Below are 20131 nucleotides of genomic sequence, written 5' to 3' on the forward strand. Positions count from 1 at the left end.
GCATTGGAAGTGTTTTTTTTTTTTTTTTTTCCAAAATAACTAAGAGATTCCGGACCTAGCCAAACAACATCTTTCAAACCAACGACTTTAACCGTGTCGTAGACCTTCTCCAAAACAGTGTCATGAATTCGAGTCCGATTGACCAAGTCAATCCTTAGAAAAAGACGATATGTTAAAACATAATATCATAGTTTTTTTTGGTAAAACATATATAATATCATAGTTAGTATTGGTATCAAAGAAATTTAAGAAAGCAACTATGATACGGTACAGACTTCTTCCCAAGTTTTTTTTAATTTAATCCATAATGAAAACTTTGAATACGTAAAGGTATTAATATATATAAATACTATAGTATAATATGTATAATAAAAATTCGTTTGAATATGTATAATAAAAATTCTAGGTCAATATATACTAACTTGACACGTTATTTGTCTACAGGCAAAGCTCGGAAACAAACTATATCAAGTATACATATGTATAATATACACATATGAAGGATAAGTAAATGTGGAGTTTTTGCTTAAGATGGAGACGTGGATAATAATAGTCATAGCTATTGCTTCTTGTGTTGGTGTTTTGATGTTTCTTGTGGCTTTGACTGGAAGCCGGGTCAAAGATGAGGGTGGTGAGGACGGCGGAGAAGGAAACACGGGAGGAGGAGGTCAGGGAAATGATCGCGGCGGTGGAGATGTGGGAATTCGAGGTTTCGGGTATTATGGAGGGTTTTGGAATAATGGTGGCCGAGATTATGGAATTCGTGGTTTTGGGGTTCATAGAGGGACTTGGAATATTGGTGGCCGTGGTGGCAGCGGCTGGTTTGGTGGTGATGGAGGTTGCTAATTAAGCTTCAGTGTTTCATATCATTTTAGACAAAGTTCAAAATCTTAATTTTTTTTATAAGCATGTAAAATTTTAGTAGTCTATATATATAAGCTTTGTCAATTATTTTAGAATAATTCCTCCTATCAAATACCACACTTTCAGTTTTTTTTTTTTTTTTTTTTTTTTTAATATACCACGAAATATTATTTTTCAAAAATATCAGAAATTTATTTTTCCAAAAAATATCATAAACAAAAAAAATAATACGGAATTACTGTAACTAAAACCCTAATTTATATGTATACTCCTATCTATATATATATATACGTTTTCATTCTCGATTCAGAGAGTACGAGAAAGACAATGATGATCTCTGATCTTCCAAACGATTTGGAATCCGAAATACTCTCTAGGGTTCCTACCAACTCTCTAGCGAAATTGCAAACTACTTGCAAACGATGGTACGCTTTATTCAGAGATCCCAACTTCATCAAGAAGAACTTTGGTAAAGCAGCAAGTAAGTTGATGTTGCTGAGTAATTTTGGTGTTCATTCAGTTAGCGTCGATCACCATGGAATTCACAACAGCGTTGATCCATCTATTGAGTTTTCGGGTAAATTGACAAGTCTAAAGGACTCGAAAGATTTGAAAATATCTAAAATCTTTCACTGTGACGGTTTAATATTATGCTCTGATAAGGAATACACTAGACTTGTAGTTTGGAACCCCTGTACAGGTCAAACCCGGCGGATCAAGCCAAGAACTCGTTACCAGCGTGGTGATTATTATGCTCTAGGATACGTAAACAGCAAGTCTTCTGGCCGTAGCTTCAAAATCTTGAGGTCTTACAGTTATGAAAACGACCAGGAACAATTGGTTGCTGAGTTTGAGATCTATGAGTTTAGCTCTGATTCTTGGAGGGTTCTTGATTACTTCATCCGTGACTATGGCGTATTTAGCGGCGGCAGGTCTTTGAAAGGAAATACTTACTAGGTTGCTGGAGATAAACAAACCGGCCTTTTCATGCTGTATTTTGATTTCACAACCGAGAGCTTCGGGCGTTTTTCTCTTCCGTTTCAAAGTAATAATCCTGAAGATACCGCGGCTCTATCAGTTGTTAAGGAAGAAAAACTCTCGGTGTTACATCAGAATATTCTTGATTTTTCAAATGTGATGAAGATATGTGTGACAAATAAGATTGATGAGAGCATAGAGTTGTCGTGGAGCAACTTCGTCTTAACAGTGGATTATCATAGATTTAATTTAGAAAGTGTGGTGAATGTGACAAGCTTCTTGTTGGACGAGGAGAATAAAGTAGCAGTGTGTTCTGATGTTGACATGGATGATGGATATATGACCCGAATCTACGTTGTTGGAGAGGATATATACAAAGAAGTCTATAAAGATACTACAAGGGCATCATATTCCAATTGGCCACTTCTCCTCAGTTATGTTCCAAGTATGGTGCACATTAGGAAAAATACACCCAATAGGCAAAAGAAAAGGAAATGTAGGGAAATCAGTTAAATGAACTTCAGTTTTTTTTCTTTCTTATGGTTTCGGTGATATAATGTGGTTTTTTTCTCAAATACATTGTTTTGCTTATAGCCACTTTCACATCTTGGAGAACCTACCTTCAAATGATTGATCTCCGATCCTTGTGTTTTGAACTCATTTAATTATTCAAGAACTTTTCAACTACATATGTTCATGTTTTTTAATTTAAATTCCAGAAACAGAAATAACTAAAATCTTCTTTGGCAATGTTAAAAGTCTATTTGCAAAACCTTCTTATCAACCAAGAATAGAGCCATTAGCCATACACTATGATCATACACTCTGATAAGGTTTGAGACTCTTATATGCAACTTTGCTCTGTTGCACTCCTTTTTAATTTGCTTGTGCTTCCACCGCCTCTACATACTTGCTTCTCACGTGCCGCTTGTTAACTCCTGTTCGGATTTAAATTTGACCCAAATTAAAGCGTCAATCGGCTCTAGGCACTTTTCTTAGTTAATTAATTTCATTGCCCCAATATAAATTTTGCAACAAATTACAGCTTTTTTGGTAGTGTGACCTCTAGGTCGTTTCACAGTTAACCACAATCTTTGAATGTCCATCCTCTCTGCAGACTTGGTCCTTATTTATTGTCGGGTTTGACTACTAGTATCAATATTTTAATTTTAAGAAAAATAATATCTTTGTCAAGATCAATATTTCGTTTTGACTATACTAGTATATGTATATCATTAGATGCATGATCCCATTAGATGCATGATCCTATACTAATATTTCGTTTCTGAATCCCATTAGATGCATGATCTTCTCCATCTCTATCAAAGTGTAACTCTTTAGTTGATCTTCTGTGAGATATAAATGGGGCATGTTTAAAACATTCTGTTGGTTGTACTCTATGTCTTCGGCTAGAGACTTCCAGCAATGGCTCCATAATTTTGAAGGACTACTAACGTGGCAGAAAATTATTAGTGTAACAAAGAGATCTCGCAATTGGCTAGCTGAACCCCATTGTGCTGTTTCCTCTAATGCTTCTATCCATTCTTTATCTCCATCTAGCAACCCTCTTGCACAACAAGTTTCCTTGTATTTTTGATAAGTAACTCCTGCAAATGTCTTGATCTCACTAAAGATGGTTACGCCTTTGACTTTGAACAGTAAAATCCTCAAGTAGTATAGTTCTCCGACTGTTGGATGTATATTTACTAACCTGCCGATGGTAAAACCTTGCTTCCTTTTTGTCCAAATTTTGGTAGTGGTATGCCATACAAATTGAGTTGGGAACTGTACATATGTCAAACTCCGTGCCTCCTCGTCAGTTTTATTCATCTCCATCCACTCTGTGAGCATTGTTCTTTCAACACCGTCCCGTGAAATAACACTGTCGAGACTCTGCATAGCGTTGTATATAAGAGATTGCTGCTCAGGGAGATGCAATGGAAGACGTTGAACAGCTGGTACGCTATAGTGAATATCAAAGGAAAAGATACGCCACATCGCCTCACATGCTGATATGTATCAGCATTCTTGATAATTCTTAATCTCATCAACATAATTTGCATCGACCTTGATTTTAACCGCAGCACATGAAGCCGTCTCTACGACAATGGTTGCCCTGTCCACCCCTTTGGTGACGTATTTGAATAAATACTTAATCGCTTCTGTCTTACAACACCATTCCACATTCACATGCGCTTGGTACTTTTTAAGGAGGGGAAGGTTGTGCGGCACAACGTAACGATTATCCAGTATTGATTTCCCTTTAGTTATTTTCTTCGAATCGTCTTGCCTGCGGCGATACGTAAAAAACCATTGTCTCCGAACGATGTTTCTTGTGAGTATGATCTTGGAAATTCTTTAGTGCATACTCCATTCTTTGTACATGCTAAATTAGGATTATCTTTTCCACATGGACCATGCATCATAAACTGTTCCACCATCATAAAACCTTCTTTGTCTTTTTTTTCATCTGGGATCTCAGCTGAGATGATTTTATCTATGTCTTCTGCCGTTGGATTCCTCATACTTTTTTCTAACCAAACCAAGATATCTGCATGCGGTAGGCCGCGCTTTTGAAACTCGATGGTGTATATAACTGCATCAAAAGAATTGTTTTAGTAAATGTATTTCATTAGTATTTTATGCATTACACAATGTATATTTTACCAGATTTTGCAGTCGACACCCAAAAGAGGGGAAAAAAGTAATTACCAGATTTTGCTTTTCCGAAGAAGACTCCGTCCCAAATATCTGCGACCAATTCTTCTAACTTCATTTTGAATACACGACATTCGATATCTGGTCTATCGCTGGCTGTGCTGTTTCCTGAGATTTCCAAATGGTCCTTTATCTCAACCCAGTTTGGATTTGCTGTTATGGTAATGAAAAGATCTGGGTTGCCAAATAATCTGCATATTCCCATTGCGTCATGGTTGTTTTGAGCCATATATCTTGGTCCTCCTGTGAACGAAGATGGTAAGATTATTCGTTTACCCAAATTACTTGCATCACTATCACCTTTGTCAATTGCATCACATATGTTGTGGTAAAGTTCTGCCCTCAAGGTTTTCTGATTTCTCGCGTGCCAACCCAAGCGTTCTTGTTTAATTGCAATATATGCATCCACCACATATTGTTGAAGGAGACGGCCTGATCTTATCAAAGTCGTACCTTGTGACAGTCTTGTTTGAATTTGATAAGAATAGAACTCAAGCATGGTCACAAATTCCCTCTTTATAGCCTTCTCTCCTGGTAGCAGTGGTATTTGCTCATGATAACCATCTTCACCATAGGGAAACAATAATGGGTATTGTAGTGACATGAACTTCGGGTGTAACTCGCTCACCCTTTGCAGATTGTTGGACTTGTACTGGACAATGACATCTCGTTTACCAATTGTCAAAGAGAGGTCACCAATAATTAGTCCTGCAATTTCATCAGCTGTTGGTAAGTCATACTGTCTCCCGCGTTGTCGTTGGCCCACTAATCGAATGAACATTTCTGTTGGGTCTGCCTCTTCATGTTGATCTCTAGCCATTCTGTAGATTTTTGCAAGCTCGTTGGTGTCGTCAAGCATCTCTAGCAATCCGCAGATTATGCTTTCATCAGGTGGGGTTAATGATTTCCCATTCGTTAGGGCTTTAATTCTATTTTGCACCTCATTCGTCGTATCAAAAATGTACAATTGTAGAAACTTGGGGGACTCTCCATCAATCGGCAAAAGGGACCCAAGTCTGTGGTAATTTTTTCCATGAACTCTGTAGCAATATGGGCCAGGTCTTCTATTGATCGATTCATCAACTTTAGCCCCCATTGACGTAAACGCGAAAAGAGAGTTAAACGTCCTTATATGTTGGAGGAAATTTGCATCTTTTAGAAGTTTATCCAAATATATGTTGGAGGAAATTTGCATCTTTTAGAAGTTTATCCAAATATGATGGGGTTTCTTTCATCTTGGGTAGTGATACACGCCCCGCATGACAACAAATGGAGAAGCTCAATTTAATTATGTCTCTGGTTTCCCTTTGGCTCTCTGCTTGCCACATCAAAGCATCACAATAACGACAATTAACCAACGTATTTCCAACAGGGCTTGTGCGGTGACGTTTCCCTATGATCAAATATAGTATAACTTAGATAGCATATAATATATTTGACAATTTTACGTTTTACAATTTAATCTCTAACCTTTCTTCTCGGTTATGGTGCATCTGTCTGCTGATGGACGTTTACCAAGTGTTTGTGCATCTAGTGGTGGTGATTGTTGTTGTAGACCTGTTTTTAAAAGTATGTGAACATGTTAACAGTTAGCCGGGAGGGAAGGACGCACATTGAACTGAAGGAAATTTAGCTCTTACATTGAGGTTGGTTTTGTTGGCGGCTTAATCTCCGCGCTTCTATTCGTTTATCTCTATTTTCCTTCCTATTTTCTGTAGTTGATCTGGTCTCCACATCTAGATTTTGTAAAATGTAAGTAGTGTAGTGAATGAGGTAATCCTTTGTTTAAGGACGAGTCAATTTTGCATATCCAGAACATATAGTGAATGCTGGATGTAGAACCTGAACATGTTGTGAAAGCATGAGAGGTGGAAGGACGGTGAAGCCTTTGTAATTTCCTTGGTTGCTTTAACAAAACTTGTCTTCGTTTCACCCTATTTCTTTCGATGTCTTGACAATATATGAAATTTTGTAAAGCATTAAAATATAAACGTGATTGTGGAATTGTCGTTCGTGATTGATGTATTTGTTTTTTTTTTGGGGGAGATTATATATAGAATACAAACCTGTTGAGCTTGGAATCTGAATGCCTCCAAGGTTTGTTTTTTGGGCAGTCAATAAGTTGGAGTTCATTGCTAGTTATTTCGTAAGAAAAAGATAAGCGAAAGACAAAAGAAAAATATGACTGGGTATAGTTTTGTTAGTAATGGTTATGTTGGGAAGCTTTGACGTAGAGAATGTGAAAGTAAGGAAAGTCTAATCGTGTTTTTAATTTTCCAGTCTAACGCTTTATTATATACATTAATTTGCCAAGGGAGCAAAAGATGGGTGTTTGAATTTGTAAAGGAGTGAGTTGTGGGTTTTTAATGATTTATTAATAACCATTCCCTACACTTTCTCCACGAGGCATTTCTAAGTTTTAAGCGGTTACAATATGGGGCTGTAGGTTTTTTTTTTGGATTCTCCCTCCGATGGACTGCCGGTAATAGTACTTGTATACATTGTGTAATTACATTCATTTGGTTATTTGATATTTAAAACATGGGAAATTTTCTGAAATCTTGTTACAAACCTCGGCTACTGTTGGTTTGAATTGCCATTATGGAACATTATTTCATAGTAAATAATTTCAAGTGTTCATCAATGTTAATAAGGGGTGGTCGTTGTTGGTAAGTGAAAGTACTAAAAATATAAATGTTTTTCCCAAATGGAAATTTATAAAGTAAATAGGTAGGCTTGAACTCTGTTAAGAGGTACTAAATGGTTTTAATTAAACATGGTAAAGGAAAATGAAAGTGCGGGGAAACATGGGTAAATAAAAAAAAAAGGTCTTCAGCGGTTGCATCAATGATGGGTACAGATGTCTTCTCCTCACCATCTTAGTGTTCAACAAATTATAATTTTTAAAAGCCTTCAGCGGTTCCAGCAACGATCGACACATATGTCTTCTCCTCACCATCTTAGTGTTCAACAAATTAAAATAAAATGATGTCAGATAGGAAAATAGCTGGCCCCACCTGAAGGAAAAACATAAACGTAATGTACTCACATGTTTGAATGGTGTTTATTCGTACTCAAGAGTCAGTATCAGATAAGATGATTTGTTTTTTGCGGCCGCTACTATGTCGGGTCCTTGAAACTTTTGGAGTTTTTGGTTCGGGCGTTTTCCTATAACACGAAGAAAACATACGTGGTGACTATTTGTTTAACCCTTATATAGGCTTGCCAAACTCACTCTTTAAGATAAGTAATTAGGTTGATTTAAAATATAACCTGGGGCCTTTTTCTTTTTTTGGGATTACCGAGAGCAAACCATCTTCAGCTTCGTGTCTCCTGTTGGTGTAAAGTTAAAATTAAAACCAAAAAAGTACACCACATTGTGTTTCAACCAAATTCCAAATCACCTGGTAGGTTGGTGTTTTCTTAGTGTTTTGCAAGGACTTTCGGAATCCTCGGAAGCAGTCTCTGTCTGTTCAAATATACGGATATGTTAAAATGAAAGCATAAACTGGTTCGAGTGTTTCAGTAAATTTTCCTATATTTTTTCAAAACAAACCTGTGATGGCAAGTCATTGTCTTCTTTCACTTCGTCTTCTCCTTCTGGTTTGTTTAAGGTGGTGACATCTTCAATATCCGATAATACAATTAGTGATTTACCCCTCTTAACCTTTGTGGTGCCTTGTGCTTTGGAGCCAGTTTTTTTGTTACATGTCCTGTGAGAGGAGGGTGAGGTAATTGGTACCAATAACCAAGTTTATAAGTGAAACAATCAAGCTAGTTTAGAATGAACCTGCCAAATGTTTGATCTTTGGATAAACCATCTTCATATTTCCTGGAAAGTGAAGACGTGGTTGAGGTTAGGAAAATAAGAGGACCACGTAACATGTTAATAGAAGCAGAGTAGGGGAAAACCTGTTAGGGCGGCGATCCCTCACTGGCCTTGCAGAAGTAGTGGTTAGCTGTACCCCAGTTGCTATTTCACGGTTGCAGGCAGCAGAATTCACCTATTAGACATGACAAGTGTAGGACTATAAAGTCGAGTTGTATGTCCCTTTATTCTGTTAATTAGGAAATTGCTTACATGTGTTTCATCTAACGGCAAGTGGCTCTCTTCTTCTTCCACTTCGCTTACCGTAGAGTCAACATCTAATTCAGTAGAAACCGAGACTGATTTCCTGCGGCAGGAATAGATGAAATGTTGTCAACCATTCATAAGCGGTATGAATCTTTGACGAGCATTTTGATGGTAGTTTACCTGCTAGAACGGCGTTTCTTAGTAGAGGGCTCAGCTTCAGTTATGGGTCTGAGGTTATTCCCATCTGCAATCGCCTATTATACTTTGCAAGTTTAGATATAGGACTTATAAAGACCTTAAACCAGATGAGCAAGTGAGTCCTTACATGTGTCTTCGAGACGTGTGGTGGTATTTTCCTTTCAGGTTCTTCTTTGATACTTTCATCTTCAGATCCAGATGAGACCATGAGTTCTTTACTCACGTTAGCCCGCAGGTTGCTAATACCTTCGGATACAGCTTTTTGGGTGTTTTTCCTGCCAGTGTAGTCCAGAAATCTTAAATAATCGTACATAACCATTACGAAACTAACCATTGTTGTTTTCGTAAGAGGTAACCTTTTGGTCTTTTGTTTCTCCGGAGTCGTGAAAGACAATCCATCGTCGGATTTGATAGCCCTAGTGAGGCAAGGCAAGCTAGGTTTAAATAACCAACTTAAACATCAGTTGCACATATAACGGAAAACACTTTACAATACCTGTTAGATCGGCGTTTTTTGGATGCTTTCCTTTCAGATGTAGCAGAGGGCTCGCCTTGGCATTCAAGATTTGGGAGTCCCCCAATTGAAGGAGCCTAAATAAACATTTACAAATAACCCAGAAAAAAGTGTGTGAGCGTATGGGTAATGGGCTACTCACATTTTGAAAGTTAAAAGTTAAACTGGTAAGTACTGCACAAAATTAAATAATACATCTAAGGGTGAATCTTCTTGGTCTTCTTTGATGGATGTCACGGTGAACGTCTGGTAGGTCGCATTGAAATTGTAGTGAGCTGTGTTTTAAATGGCGAGAGGCAAGGTGAGGCGACAAAGGGTAGGTTTGGCGCCCTGCGCCTAGGCGAGATTCGCCCCACGCCTTTGGTGTATGAGGCGCAACTGCACAAACAGACATAAGGTTAGTCATAAATCATCGATTCCTTACCATGTAAGCACAACCTGAGTCTAAAACCAATAGCTTATCATTTGAAATTGAAACATAGAGAAAGAGAGAAACCCAATAATAGTTATAACAGAGATTTGAAAACAAAGGAAAAACCAAAGCCAAAGCCAATCATGAGTCTGAAACAGAGAAATGAAAACAAAGTAGAAGCAAATCCAACGAAAGTTTAAAACTTAAACACAAAGCCTAAAAATCCGTCTCATCATCATCAAAAGTTTAGGGCTTCTAGCAATAAATTCACGGCAATCAACAAAATCATTCTAGAAACATTTTAAGTAAGCAAATATTGAGAAAATATTGAGAAGATATTGAGGTTTAACCATATATTACCTATTACAATTGCAGGCGCTAAGCGAGATGAGGCGGGCTCCATGGCAAGGCGTCCTGAAGCGAGCGCCTTTGGTCTACCGTCTGGCCTCGTCTACTAGAGGCGCTACACCCTTATAATCACCTCGTCTCTCGCCCAGGCGCGCCTAGGCGACGCTTTGTTAAACACCAGGTAGTGAGAGACTTTGATATTGAAATAAAAAATCTTCCCAATTAATTCTTTAATGGCGTCAGGCACATCTTTGACAGGCTCGTCACAGTTCATTTGCAGTTGATATAGTGGATATTTGTAAGCATTTGGCAGGGAATAAAATAGAGGCAGGGTTATTTGCCTTTAGCCTATACAATGCATACCTTCTCATCAGCCAGGTCAGCAGCTGTTCTCTTTAATAGTTTGGTCGCCTCTTGATTGAGTATTACAAAGTTTGTTGTGTTGTGGCCATCATCGACAATAATTTGAATTCGGTACCTAGATGGAAACATGTGAGTGGCCAAAAAAAAATGAGGAAGACAATATAAACGGGGGGAAACTTACTATAGTATTCCTACAGCTTCGTTTGGATGGCATGTCAGACATGATATGGTGGAACCAGTTGTGTTCATTTTAAGTTTGCAGCCTGCGCATGAAATGTAATTCCAACCATTGCGTAATTCAATATCAACCACTTTCACTTTACACCAGAAGCTCTTTTCCTGCAAAGCAATGAAAACATTGAATTAAAGAACCAAACAATCTAATTAAACCGTAATATATGTTTAAAATATTACCTTGCCCCCTTGTTCTTTGACATAAGTCTCAACATCTTCAATCATGGACAAAGCATTAGGGTCGAAATGACTGCTTCCGTCTATAATACATGGGATAATACTTTCTTTGAAATGGTTGCTGACGTGAAAAGGGGGGAAGAAAAAAACCACCCTGTGTTAAGTTTCAGGAAGCTGGTGTAAGAGGTGGTATATTTTAAAATGAAGAGATGAAAACCTTTGACAAAAGTTTTGGCAGGCTGGATTGTCAGAGTTAAGCAAAATATGGCTTGAGGATGTACCATTCAAATAAAAGTAGCCTGAGTAGATGGAAAGAACAGTCAATACCCATGTAGGAAAACAATAGAGGTCAACTTATAACTCAGCAAAAAATGGAGGGTTGTTTGTAATTAAGAGGGAGAAGCACTTACGCCCAACTTTCCGTGGGTTAACATGGGTTGCAATGACCACAACTGTTTCATCTTTTAGGGGCAAAAGTTTGGCATGGGCATCGACCGCAAGTTCACCCCAAAGAGATATATATACGTTGTCACCACTACAACAAAGCACAGAAATGGATAACAGTTACAGACATAGAAAGAGAAGAGCAGAAATGAAGTGTAGGATGGAAAAATATTTGAAACCAAAGCAATACCTTTCTAAAATGCAAGTCAGTATTAGATTGAAAGTTGACTTCGAAGGGTTGTTCTGGTCTTTCTTTTCAGATGTTCGAGACGAAGATATTTGGCCAACAATATCTAGTGGGTGGGAAAATGTAGATATGAATCATACACTGCAGAAGAAAGTGAAAGCTAAGAGACCAGGGAAACTAAGAGTGCAAAATATGTTGTCACCTGGAAGCTCTTCACCCTTGTCTACCATGTCAAGCAAGTCAGAAAAAGTAGAGAATCTAAAATAATCAAAACCAATAGAGCATTGTTGTTTATTGACACTATCCAGAGACGTTTTCTCCGTGAAAACAATTCTCCACTTGTGGTTGGTGCGACGATACCGGTTGGAGAATGCGAGAACATCGAAGTCATTGATGCTGAACAACTGGCCTTTCACCAATTGATCTTTAAACTTAGCCAGGCGATTAGGAAGGACTGAAGCTTGTATAGCAGAACCCTGAAACAGATGTGAAAGAAAGAGTTAAAATGGAGCTTATTAACGGGCAACATGGACAATAGTAGAAATAACAGACATTCTCATCTAGAAGGAGACATTCAAGGCTTAGTAAGATATGATTCCTTCGAAAGTCTCGAACTTCCCAAATATGGATGATCCGAACAACAATTCTATTGTGACAATTGTTGTGTGTTTCGTTGGAGATTGAATCTAGGGTAGAGTAGGGAGCAAGTGTTTTAGGTTTACCCATGGTGTAACAGAGAGGGTTGTTGTCGTGAAATGTTGTTATTAAAACTTAAAGCAATGTTTTAGGGAGAGAAATCAGGGATTATAATCAAATGCTAATGACCATTAAATCATAGGCGTTTGGTATTTTATTACGTTATCAAACGGAGCAAAACGTAAGAGGGAAACGCATGATTTTCTATTAATGGGATTCTGAGATCTCCTTAAAGATTGTAATAAGTAATACAAACAATCGAATGGTAGTAATGCTTCATATTATTCTAATTTATGGGGAGGATATTAGCAAATTTTTGAAAAAGAAATTCCAAAATATGTATCGTTCGAAACTTAACACATATTTTAAAACAAAATTCAGAAACTTGATTTCAAACTTTTTGAAAACGTTGATGCATACAAATTAATGTTACGTACGTTTGAAATAGGTGGTGGGTCCTAATATTGTGTTCAGTCCATTGAAAACGTTGATGGGAAACGCCATCCGCATTGCTCTAATATTGTGTTCAGTCCATTAACCTCAGCAAAAACAGAGATTAGAAAACAGTGATCTCTGATCATAAACAGAAGAGAACACAAAACATTGATCATAAAAAGAAAAGTTTAAAATAACTAATTCAATTTTATTAGGACACAAAACATTGATCATAAACAGAAGGGAACACAAACTTTGATTACAAACACAAGCTGGAAGACAGAAAAACTAAATCAAGAAACTGAAAGAAAAACATAAACGAACTAATTTAAGAAACTGAAAGACGTACACAAATACACAGGGGGGAAAATTCAAGAAACTGAAACATATAAAAAGAGTCAATATGCGATGCATAAAACCAATTCAATCATGCCTAATAACAAAGACGGACCTTGGTTATTGATTCAAATAACCAGAATTTCCCTAAGAACAAAGATGTCTAATTTTGGTAAAATCCGAGAATCCTAACTTCAAATCAAGAGACAAAATTTTTTCGTAGCAGGAAAAGGTTATTGGAGCTTCTTGAATGAAAACTCCCCGATTTTGAGTTTGAACACAACTTTAGACTCAGTTCTTCTTCAATCGGCGGATTTAGATAGAATCGATTCTCCATCGGCGGCGAGAGAGAACGCCCCAAAAAAAAACAGGGAAGAAGAGAGAGTTGGGCTTACAGCGTTTAGTTATTTGGGCTTGAATTTTAGGTTATTGGTTTGGGGCCACAGTACGAAGGAAAATGGATTGCTTTTGAAACCATTTGAGTACACGTGTTAGATATATAGTTAGCCAGGTGTCATGTTTGTAGAAGGAGTTAGAGAAAACCTTCTTTTATTATATAATAAAAAAAAAAAAAAAAAAAAAAAGAAGGATTATACTTATGAAAAATGAAATGACAATCAATCTTATTCATTTTACATTATGCAAATTTAGGTTTTTTTTAGGATTGGTGTTGGAGAGAGCACACTTGAGTCTTCTTGAGATGGAGGGCTTTTAAAGAAAATATATCTAATTCATTTTACATTATGCAAATTAGGGTGCTTTTTAGGATTGGTGTTGAAGAGAGCACTTGAGATATAGGGCTTCTTTAAGCTTCCGACCGAGAGCAAACGCCAATGGTGGAGGGACTGCATTCCCAATCTGCCTATGTTTGTGTTTTATCTTTCCTGAAAACTCATAGCTATCTGGAAAACCCTGCAGTTTTTATTAATAAAACCACAAATTAATTTCACTTTAAAGAGTTGTAATCATATAAGCAAACATTACTTAATTTCCAAACCAAAAAAAAAACTACACTATTAATGATGCTAGGGAACAGACTATAAAGAAAGAACATAAGAGCTTTTATTACCTGAGATCGGGCACATTCACGGACAGTGATAATTCTGTCCTGTTCAGGATGGAAGCACATTCCCACCTTACCCATTGGCTGTGGATCGGTGATGGAAATGGGTAAGTTGCCTTGCCAGTCTAATCTACCATAAAGTCCTTTATAGCCATTGTGGTACTTAGCTTTGTTTAATAGACAGGAAGGAATCAACTTCTCCATGAGCCCATTTGATAACTTCACCTGTAATATTATAAGAAATTTCATTTTAAGTGATGTCTAGATTTAATGAGAACTTATGTAGTTGAATTTATAAGAGTAACACTTACGTTTTCGTCTGGCAGGTCACGCCAATCAGCACCTGGCCTCTTTGGGATTTTCTTACATCGAATGAGGTTTAGTTCGTTCATCTCTTTACATATATGATCAGTAAGAACAATCATGTTTCCTCTCATCTTCTTTTGGAACAATGAGACTGGATCAGCACCTTCATACTACAAGACACAAGAACAAATATAAGTTCATGTTATTGTAATTAATGTAATGTATATACACTCTTTTCTGGTGGTGTTATTATCAAATCATACCTCTTTCATTATATTGGACTCTCCGTTCTTTACTGGTGGAAGATCGCCAATTGTGTCTCTCACCGTGATTGAGCGGAAAGGTGCACCAAATTTAGTAGTCTCCACAGCAGCATAATGTAAACCTCGAGATAGTGGAATTTTTAAACCCGGGTTATTAAAGACATGCATTGGCTCAGGCCACTGTGGAAGAACTTCTTCTGGTGCAGCTGCCCAAATGAAAGCTCTTTTACGAGGTTGTGATATTCCATATGCACCTGCCTCCAAGATTCCAAATCTTACCTGCATGTTTCAACATACTTGTGTATGAAAAAAACCATATTGCTCACATTGCATATGTCGTTAACTTCTACAAAAATGCAATCACATAGACCATGATGCACAATTAACACCATTAGAAAGTAAATATTACCTGGTACCCCATTTCAAGAAGAGAAGCCAGAGTAAGTTGAAATGTACGCCCTTCATTGTATGATACAAAGCCCTTCACATTTTCTAGAAGAAAATATTTTGGCCGGAAATAATCAGCGAAGGACAAGAATGCCAATATCATTTCACACTGGACTTTACTCCAAGTGCTGTCGCTGAACCTGTTCATACGAGAAAACCCCTGCCACATTGTCCAGATTAAGTAGCTTAGCTTTTCACTTATTCCACATAATTTATTGAAAAGAAAAAAAAAACACAATTTAAAGATTTACTTGACACGGAGGTCCTCCGTTGATGAAATCAACTTGACCAGGAACTGGAAGAGTACTCTTCTGGTATTCATCAAGTTTAGCTGCAAGTTCAGTAGCCTCCACAGTAGAGATACAATCATCTACATCTCCACATTTCTCCATTATAGCCCTGTGATTTATTAATAATCTCAAGCAACATATCCCAACACAAGGAAAAACCTAAATGGAAGTGTATTTAAAATGTTTTGTTGAATATTTACCTAAGAATCACATTGCAGTTGTCAACAAAAACGGTTGACTCAGGATGGTTTTGCTTAAAAGCTTGCCCAGCTGGCTCTTCATACTCGATCGCCCACTTTGTATGAGATACACCTTGTGTACACATAAACCATGCATATAAATAAATACTATTTCTTCAAGCGTTTTGAAAAAGATTCAGTGTATGACTAGAAATAAATACATACCCGCTTTTTCTAGTCCATAAGACAGGCCACCACATCCAGCAAAAATATCTAGTGTAGCTAGACGCATCTCTTTAGGTACCTCATCAGGCTTCACAATCATCCTAGAGCTAGTTTCACCCTCCACTCCTTTCCCCTTCTTTTCTCTTAAAAGTTTTTCTTCTTTAATAGTAGAGAACTTCAGCTTCATATTTGAAGGCAACTGTTACATGACAGTGAAGAGAAACATCAGCTCAACTATTTGTCAGAACCAACAACAAACATAATCTTTAAAAAAATGTACAAAATTAATTAAAATATTCACCTTTCCGAGAGAACCATTAGAGGAGTCATAGAAAAGTTCACAGAAGAAGATATGGTCTAATATTGGATGTTCACAGCATAAGGGCATATCATTTTTCTTCCTTACTTCACATTTTCCCTTTATAGCCATTGGAGGAAGAACATATGTATCATGGCTATAATATATCTAAAGAAATTGCCAAAAAGAGAAAATAAAAAGATTAGATGATTACCATATGATAAACTTTTAAACATTAAAATATATGTTACGTAGGTAAGTGCTTATGTTGTATGAAATAGTTGTTACCTCTTGTATGTCGGAAGTATAGGCCTTCTCTGCAGAAATATCCTCAGGCCTATAAAACCTTGCTACTTTAACCTCGAAGGAAGCTTTACTGGCCCTTTTAGGTTCGCTTATGACAATGATGTCAAGCAATTGGCAAACAACATAAGCACTAAGCCCAATGTTTCGACCATACCTTATAAAAGGTTTTCTCTTACTACCGTTCTCCAATCCATCTTTAGTCATGTAGCTGGGGATAATGTAAACAAAATCCTCAGCAGAATACTCGACTCCATTAGAGTAAAAACTTGTCTTTGAATCATTGAGTTTTGTTTTGGACCTTTCCGCTTCATCCTCTCTTATCTTACATGAAGTGCAGAATCCAGAACCAAGACCCATATCACTTCTTGGAAGACGAAAGAACCCACCTTTCTCTGGTGAGTACAAGCTTTTACAGTAGTAATCGGTTGAAACCCCTTTTTGTTTTCTTTCTTCTGCTCTTTCCCGATCGAGCCTATCCGCAATGGTGCTCTCCTTCCTATACTGATGCCCCCACGACCTTGATCGAATCTCAAAACCGACTGTTCCTTTTATGTCCTTGAGCTGAACTATAAGACATTCATTAGTCAAGAATAGTTCTCTCTCGTTAGCCGCATTCCCAAGAACAGTGTTGGATCCTCTTTGTAAGAGTTTACCATGTAGCATCTTGCAGTGATCTACACTTTCAAACATGTACTCGACAAAGTAGATCGCCGGAGTCTCATCTTGATCACCAACTTCCAAGATGATAGCATCACCTACAACCACCATTTGCCCTCCAACAAGAGCTTTTCCATAGAGAGGCTCACCAGCTGAAGTGTTTCCAAGAATCTCACCATCCCACTTCACTTCCATTTTCTCAGAACTACCTCTGATTTTCTTAGGAATAGGAGATTTTTGAACCCCAACAGCTTCTGGCAGATTCTCCTCTGCGTCATCCTCCTCATTCTCGTCCTCCTCTTCCTCCTCAAGCTCTTCAGGCTTTTCTTCTTCACCAATCTCCTCAGGTAAAGCCTCTGGAGAGTACATGGAATAAAACTCTCCCCAAATTCTGTTGATAAGGCGAGTTGTTGTAGCTTGCATGGGTTTCATCTTGGATGCCCTATGTGCCCTTGGATTCTTATTCTTTCCATTCTGCAAGACTTTCTCCTTCTTGATGACCCATTTCGTGTGGTGTCTATCTTGCAATTTACTTGCAAGACCATGAACAAATGCGCACCTTCTGATTTCCTTGTCAGGATATTCTGTAAGAAGCTGCAAGATAATTTGTGCATGGACGCCCACATATCTCTCCACATCCAATGGTTTATCAGAGATGTAAGCTTTATCGTCCTTCTCCATATCGCATAGTCTTTTTATGACGTCTGCATATGAAAGCTTAGCAACTCTTGTTTCGTTCTTGAGCAAAGCCAAAATGCTCCTCCCGATCCTCGCTGTTTTCATAACAGGTTCAAACCAAGGAGCATATTGTTCTGACGGTTTCCCAAGCCGATACCTGCATATATACATGACACATCATCAAGAAACAGAATTGTAACAAATGTAATGAAATACAGAAAAAAAAATGTAATGAAATATATTAAGCTTACCATGCCATATCTGTTCGTAATGTAATGAAGATCATTTCTGATCCAAATTCAACCATCCATTCCTTGATTTGACTGAGGAATATATTCATCCCATCAGGATCATGCGACGCCGTAGAGGTAGAGCTCTCCGAATCATCCAAAGAAAACCCATTTCCATCATCGTTAGTCACCATACCTGACCCGAAGATGGTGACATCTATATCAGCACATGGCTTCATAGGTAGAAGCTCTAGAGATATCAACCGTGATTCAGAGTTGTAAAGAGCCCAGTTGTGAAGTGTTCTACAAGGTAGATCACTAGTATCAACCTCGTACCCAGGATCAGAAAGTAAAAGCTCGTCTGCTTCTTCTGTGGTGCTGTTATAGTAAGCTGGGAGAGGATAATCATTGGCAATCTCGTCTTCATTGATCTTAACGTAAAACTTCGAAGCAGAAGTTGAGGTGCTCTTACTTCTCGGCTGCTGCAGAAATTTCCTGTACTCTTCATCTTGTAGTAGTTTGGCATATTTCATCTCCTTGTCATCAACAACAGATGTCGAGGCCTTGCTCTCGTCAATCCACAAAGCCACATTAGACAAAGCCTTGTGAACTCTACTACTCTCATCTCTTAGAGAGATAAGAATAGGATTCTCAACAAAGCTTGTTTCATGTTTCTTGCTTGTCTCATCCAACCCAGCTAGTTGGTTATATATGAACTCTCCTTGGGACATAACAAAATCATGGATGGCCCCATTGCTAGAAAAGAACTTGCTTCCGTTCATCGATCTAACAACCGCCGCAAGAAGATCATCAAGACTTGTATCAGGATTCTTGGACAAGTGCTTGTACACAGCCACACAAGCACAAGCCTTTTCAAAGAAATAATCATACATCTTCTTGTAGCTGGTAGCAGGTTTACGACAGTCGTAATCAGCTAACGCGGTTGAGATCCATATCACCGGGGAACCATCTTCATAACCAGAGATATTCCAGTTCTCTACCCGTCCAAAAGATTGACACCTCACACCCTTTTCTTTCTCTTTGTCATTATCTAAAGGTAAGATAATACCTCCGACAAAGACGTCATCAACTTCCAACATCTCCAGAGGCTGTGGAACTCCGTTTGAATCATGGAAACTGAATTCAGTTAGCCTCCGATTTGGACGAGGTTGTTGGTCATGGTTTCTCTCCATAGAAGTAGTTAACTGGATCCCCACGACCTCCTCGTCCACGATCTGATGCTTCTTGGCTTCAACAGCTGCAGATTTCTCAGAGATACGGATAGGTTTCTCCTTGAAGTTTGTACATGCTGCTGCTCGCTTTGGCCTCCTTGTCCCGGAGACATCAGCCGATTCAGCAACACTTCTCTTGTTTTGTTTCCCAGCTTTTGTCTCCATTTCCAAGAAAACCTAAATTTGAATTATCAACAAAAACATATCATTATCATGCAATTAGATGTTTACAAAAAAAAAAAAAAAAAACTTGCAATATAGATAACAAATATTTCATGAATATATGTACTCAAAGTATCATGACCCCTCCGAAAATTTGTTTAAACAAAAAAACTCTGCGAATAAGTTTTTTAATAGATCACATCGATTATATCGACTTGAAGAATTGATTATCACAAAACTTTTAGTTAAAATCCTTCGAATCAAGTGTAAATATCGACAAAAAAATCTAGAAAAATGACACAACACTTACGTTTAGTGAGAGTAGTGAAGCAAGGCAGAGGACCCAACAAGATTACGTTTAGTGAGAGTAGTAAAGCAAGACAGAGGACCAAACAAAGATTACGTTTAGTGAGAGTAGTAAAGAAAGACAGAGGATCAAGCAAGGATTACGTTTAGTGAGAGTAGTAAAGCAAGACAGAGGACAAAACCACTATAAAGGGAGCTAAGAATTTTTTGTTTGTTTGAAATAGACCAGAGTAACGTATGGACTCTTATAGGCTGGCAAAAATGTTGTGATACATGGACATTACAAATTTCAATTAATGTGATGAGCTGTTAGTCAACTTTTTATTTTTCTATTATTGAAATTTAGCTATTGGGGAATATCCAAATCTTATATTTCCATTATATTTAGTCCATAGAATCTCAATGAATTAAATGTATATGTGACTATAAATTATTTTTTATTGTTAATTCAAGATAATATACTATATATTGTTTAAATTACATTTGACTACAAATTAGAAAATAGGAAAA

General features: G+C 37.6%; 3 protein-coding genes and 1 pseudogene across 4 annotated transcripts; 1 reads left to right on the forward strand and 3 right to left on the reverse strand.

The window, feature by feature from the left end:
* Positions 1-1191: 1191 nt before the first annotated feature.
* LOC104705013 (putative F-box/kelch-repeat protein At3g17540 pseudogene) lies at positions 1192-2355 on the forward strand (annotated as a pseudogene).
* A 1506-nt stretch (positions 2356-3861) lies between these two features.
* Positions 3862-5656, reverse strand: LOC104705014 (uncharacterized). Its single transcript, XM_010421007.2, has 3 exons — positions 4555-5656; positions 4381-4438; positions 3862-4132 (listed from the first exon to the last, which is right to left on the reverse strand). The coding sequence occupies exons 1-3, from the start codon at positions 5654-5656 to the stop codon at positions 3862-3864; spliced, it is 1431 nt and encodes a 476-aa protein (XP_010419309.2).
* A 2864-nt stretch (positions 5657-8520) lies between these two features.
* On the reverse strand, positions 8521-9102 carry LOC104702972 (uncharacterized). Its single transcript, XM_087456600.1, has 3 exons — positions 8961-9102; positions 8816-8889; positions 8521-8735 (listed from the first exon to the last, which is right to left on the reverse strand). Exons 1-3 carry the CDS (start codon positions 9039-9041, stop codon positions 8561-8563), a joined length of 330 nt encoding a protein of 109 aa, XP_087312726.1. The 5' UTR covers positions 9042-9102; the 3' UTR covers positions 8521-8560.
* Positions 9103-13554: 4452 nt separating this feature from the next.
* Positions 13555-19921, reverse strand: LOC104702973 (DNA (cytosine-5)-methyltransferase 2-like). 2 transcript variants are annotated; one of them, XM_087460230.1, is made up of 13 exons: positions 19626-19838; positions 17943-19330; positions 16655-17848; positions 16339-16564; positions 16054-16218; positions 15753-15951; positions 15549-15660; positions 15310-15457; positions 15021-15218; positions 14612-14890; positions 14354-14518; positions 14049-14267; positions 13555-13891 (listed from the first exon to the last, which is right to left on the reverse strand). In XM_087460230.1, the coding sequence occupies exons 2-13, from the start codon at positions 19316-19318 to the stop codon at positions 13742-13744; spliced, it is 4431 nt and encodes a 1476-aa protein (XP_087316356.1). In that variant the 5' UTR covers positions 19319-19330; positions 19626-19838; the 3' UTR covers positions 13555-13741. The 2 variants fall into 2 exon arrangements, with proteins under 2 accessions (XP_087316356.1, XP_087316355.1); XM_087460229.1 differs by having other exon boundaries at positions 16339-17848; positions 19626-19921.
* Between the last annotated feature and the right edge of the window lie 210 nt (positions 19922-20131).

The sequence above is a fragment of the Camelina sativa genome, chromosome 7 (genome assembly GCF_030686135.1).
Source record: "Camelina sativa cultivar CO46 ecotype springtype chromosome 7, ASM3068613v1".
Lineage (NCBI taxonomy): Eukaryota > Viridiplantae > Streptophyta > Magnoliopsida > Brassicales > Brassicaceae > Camelina > Camelina sativa.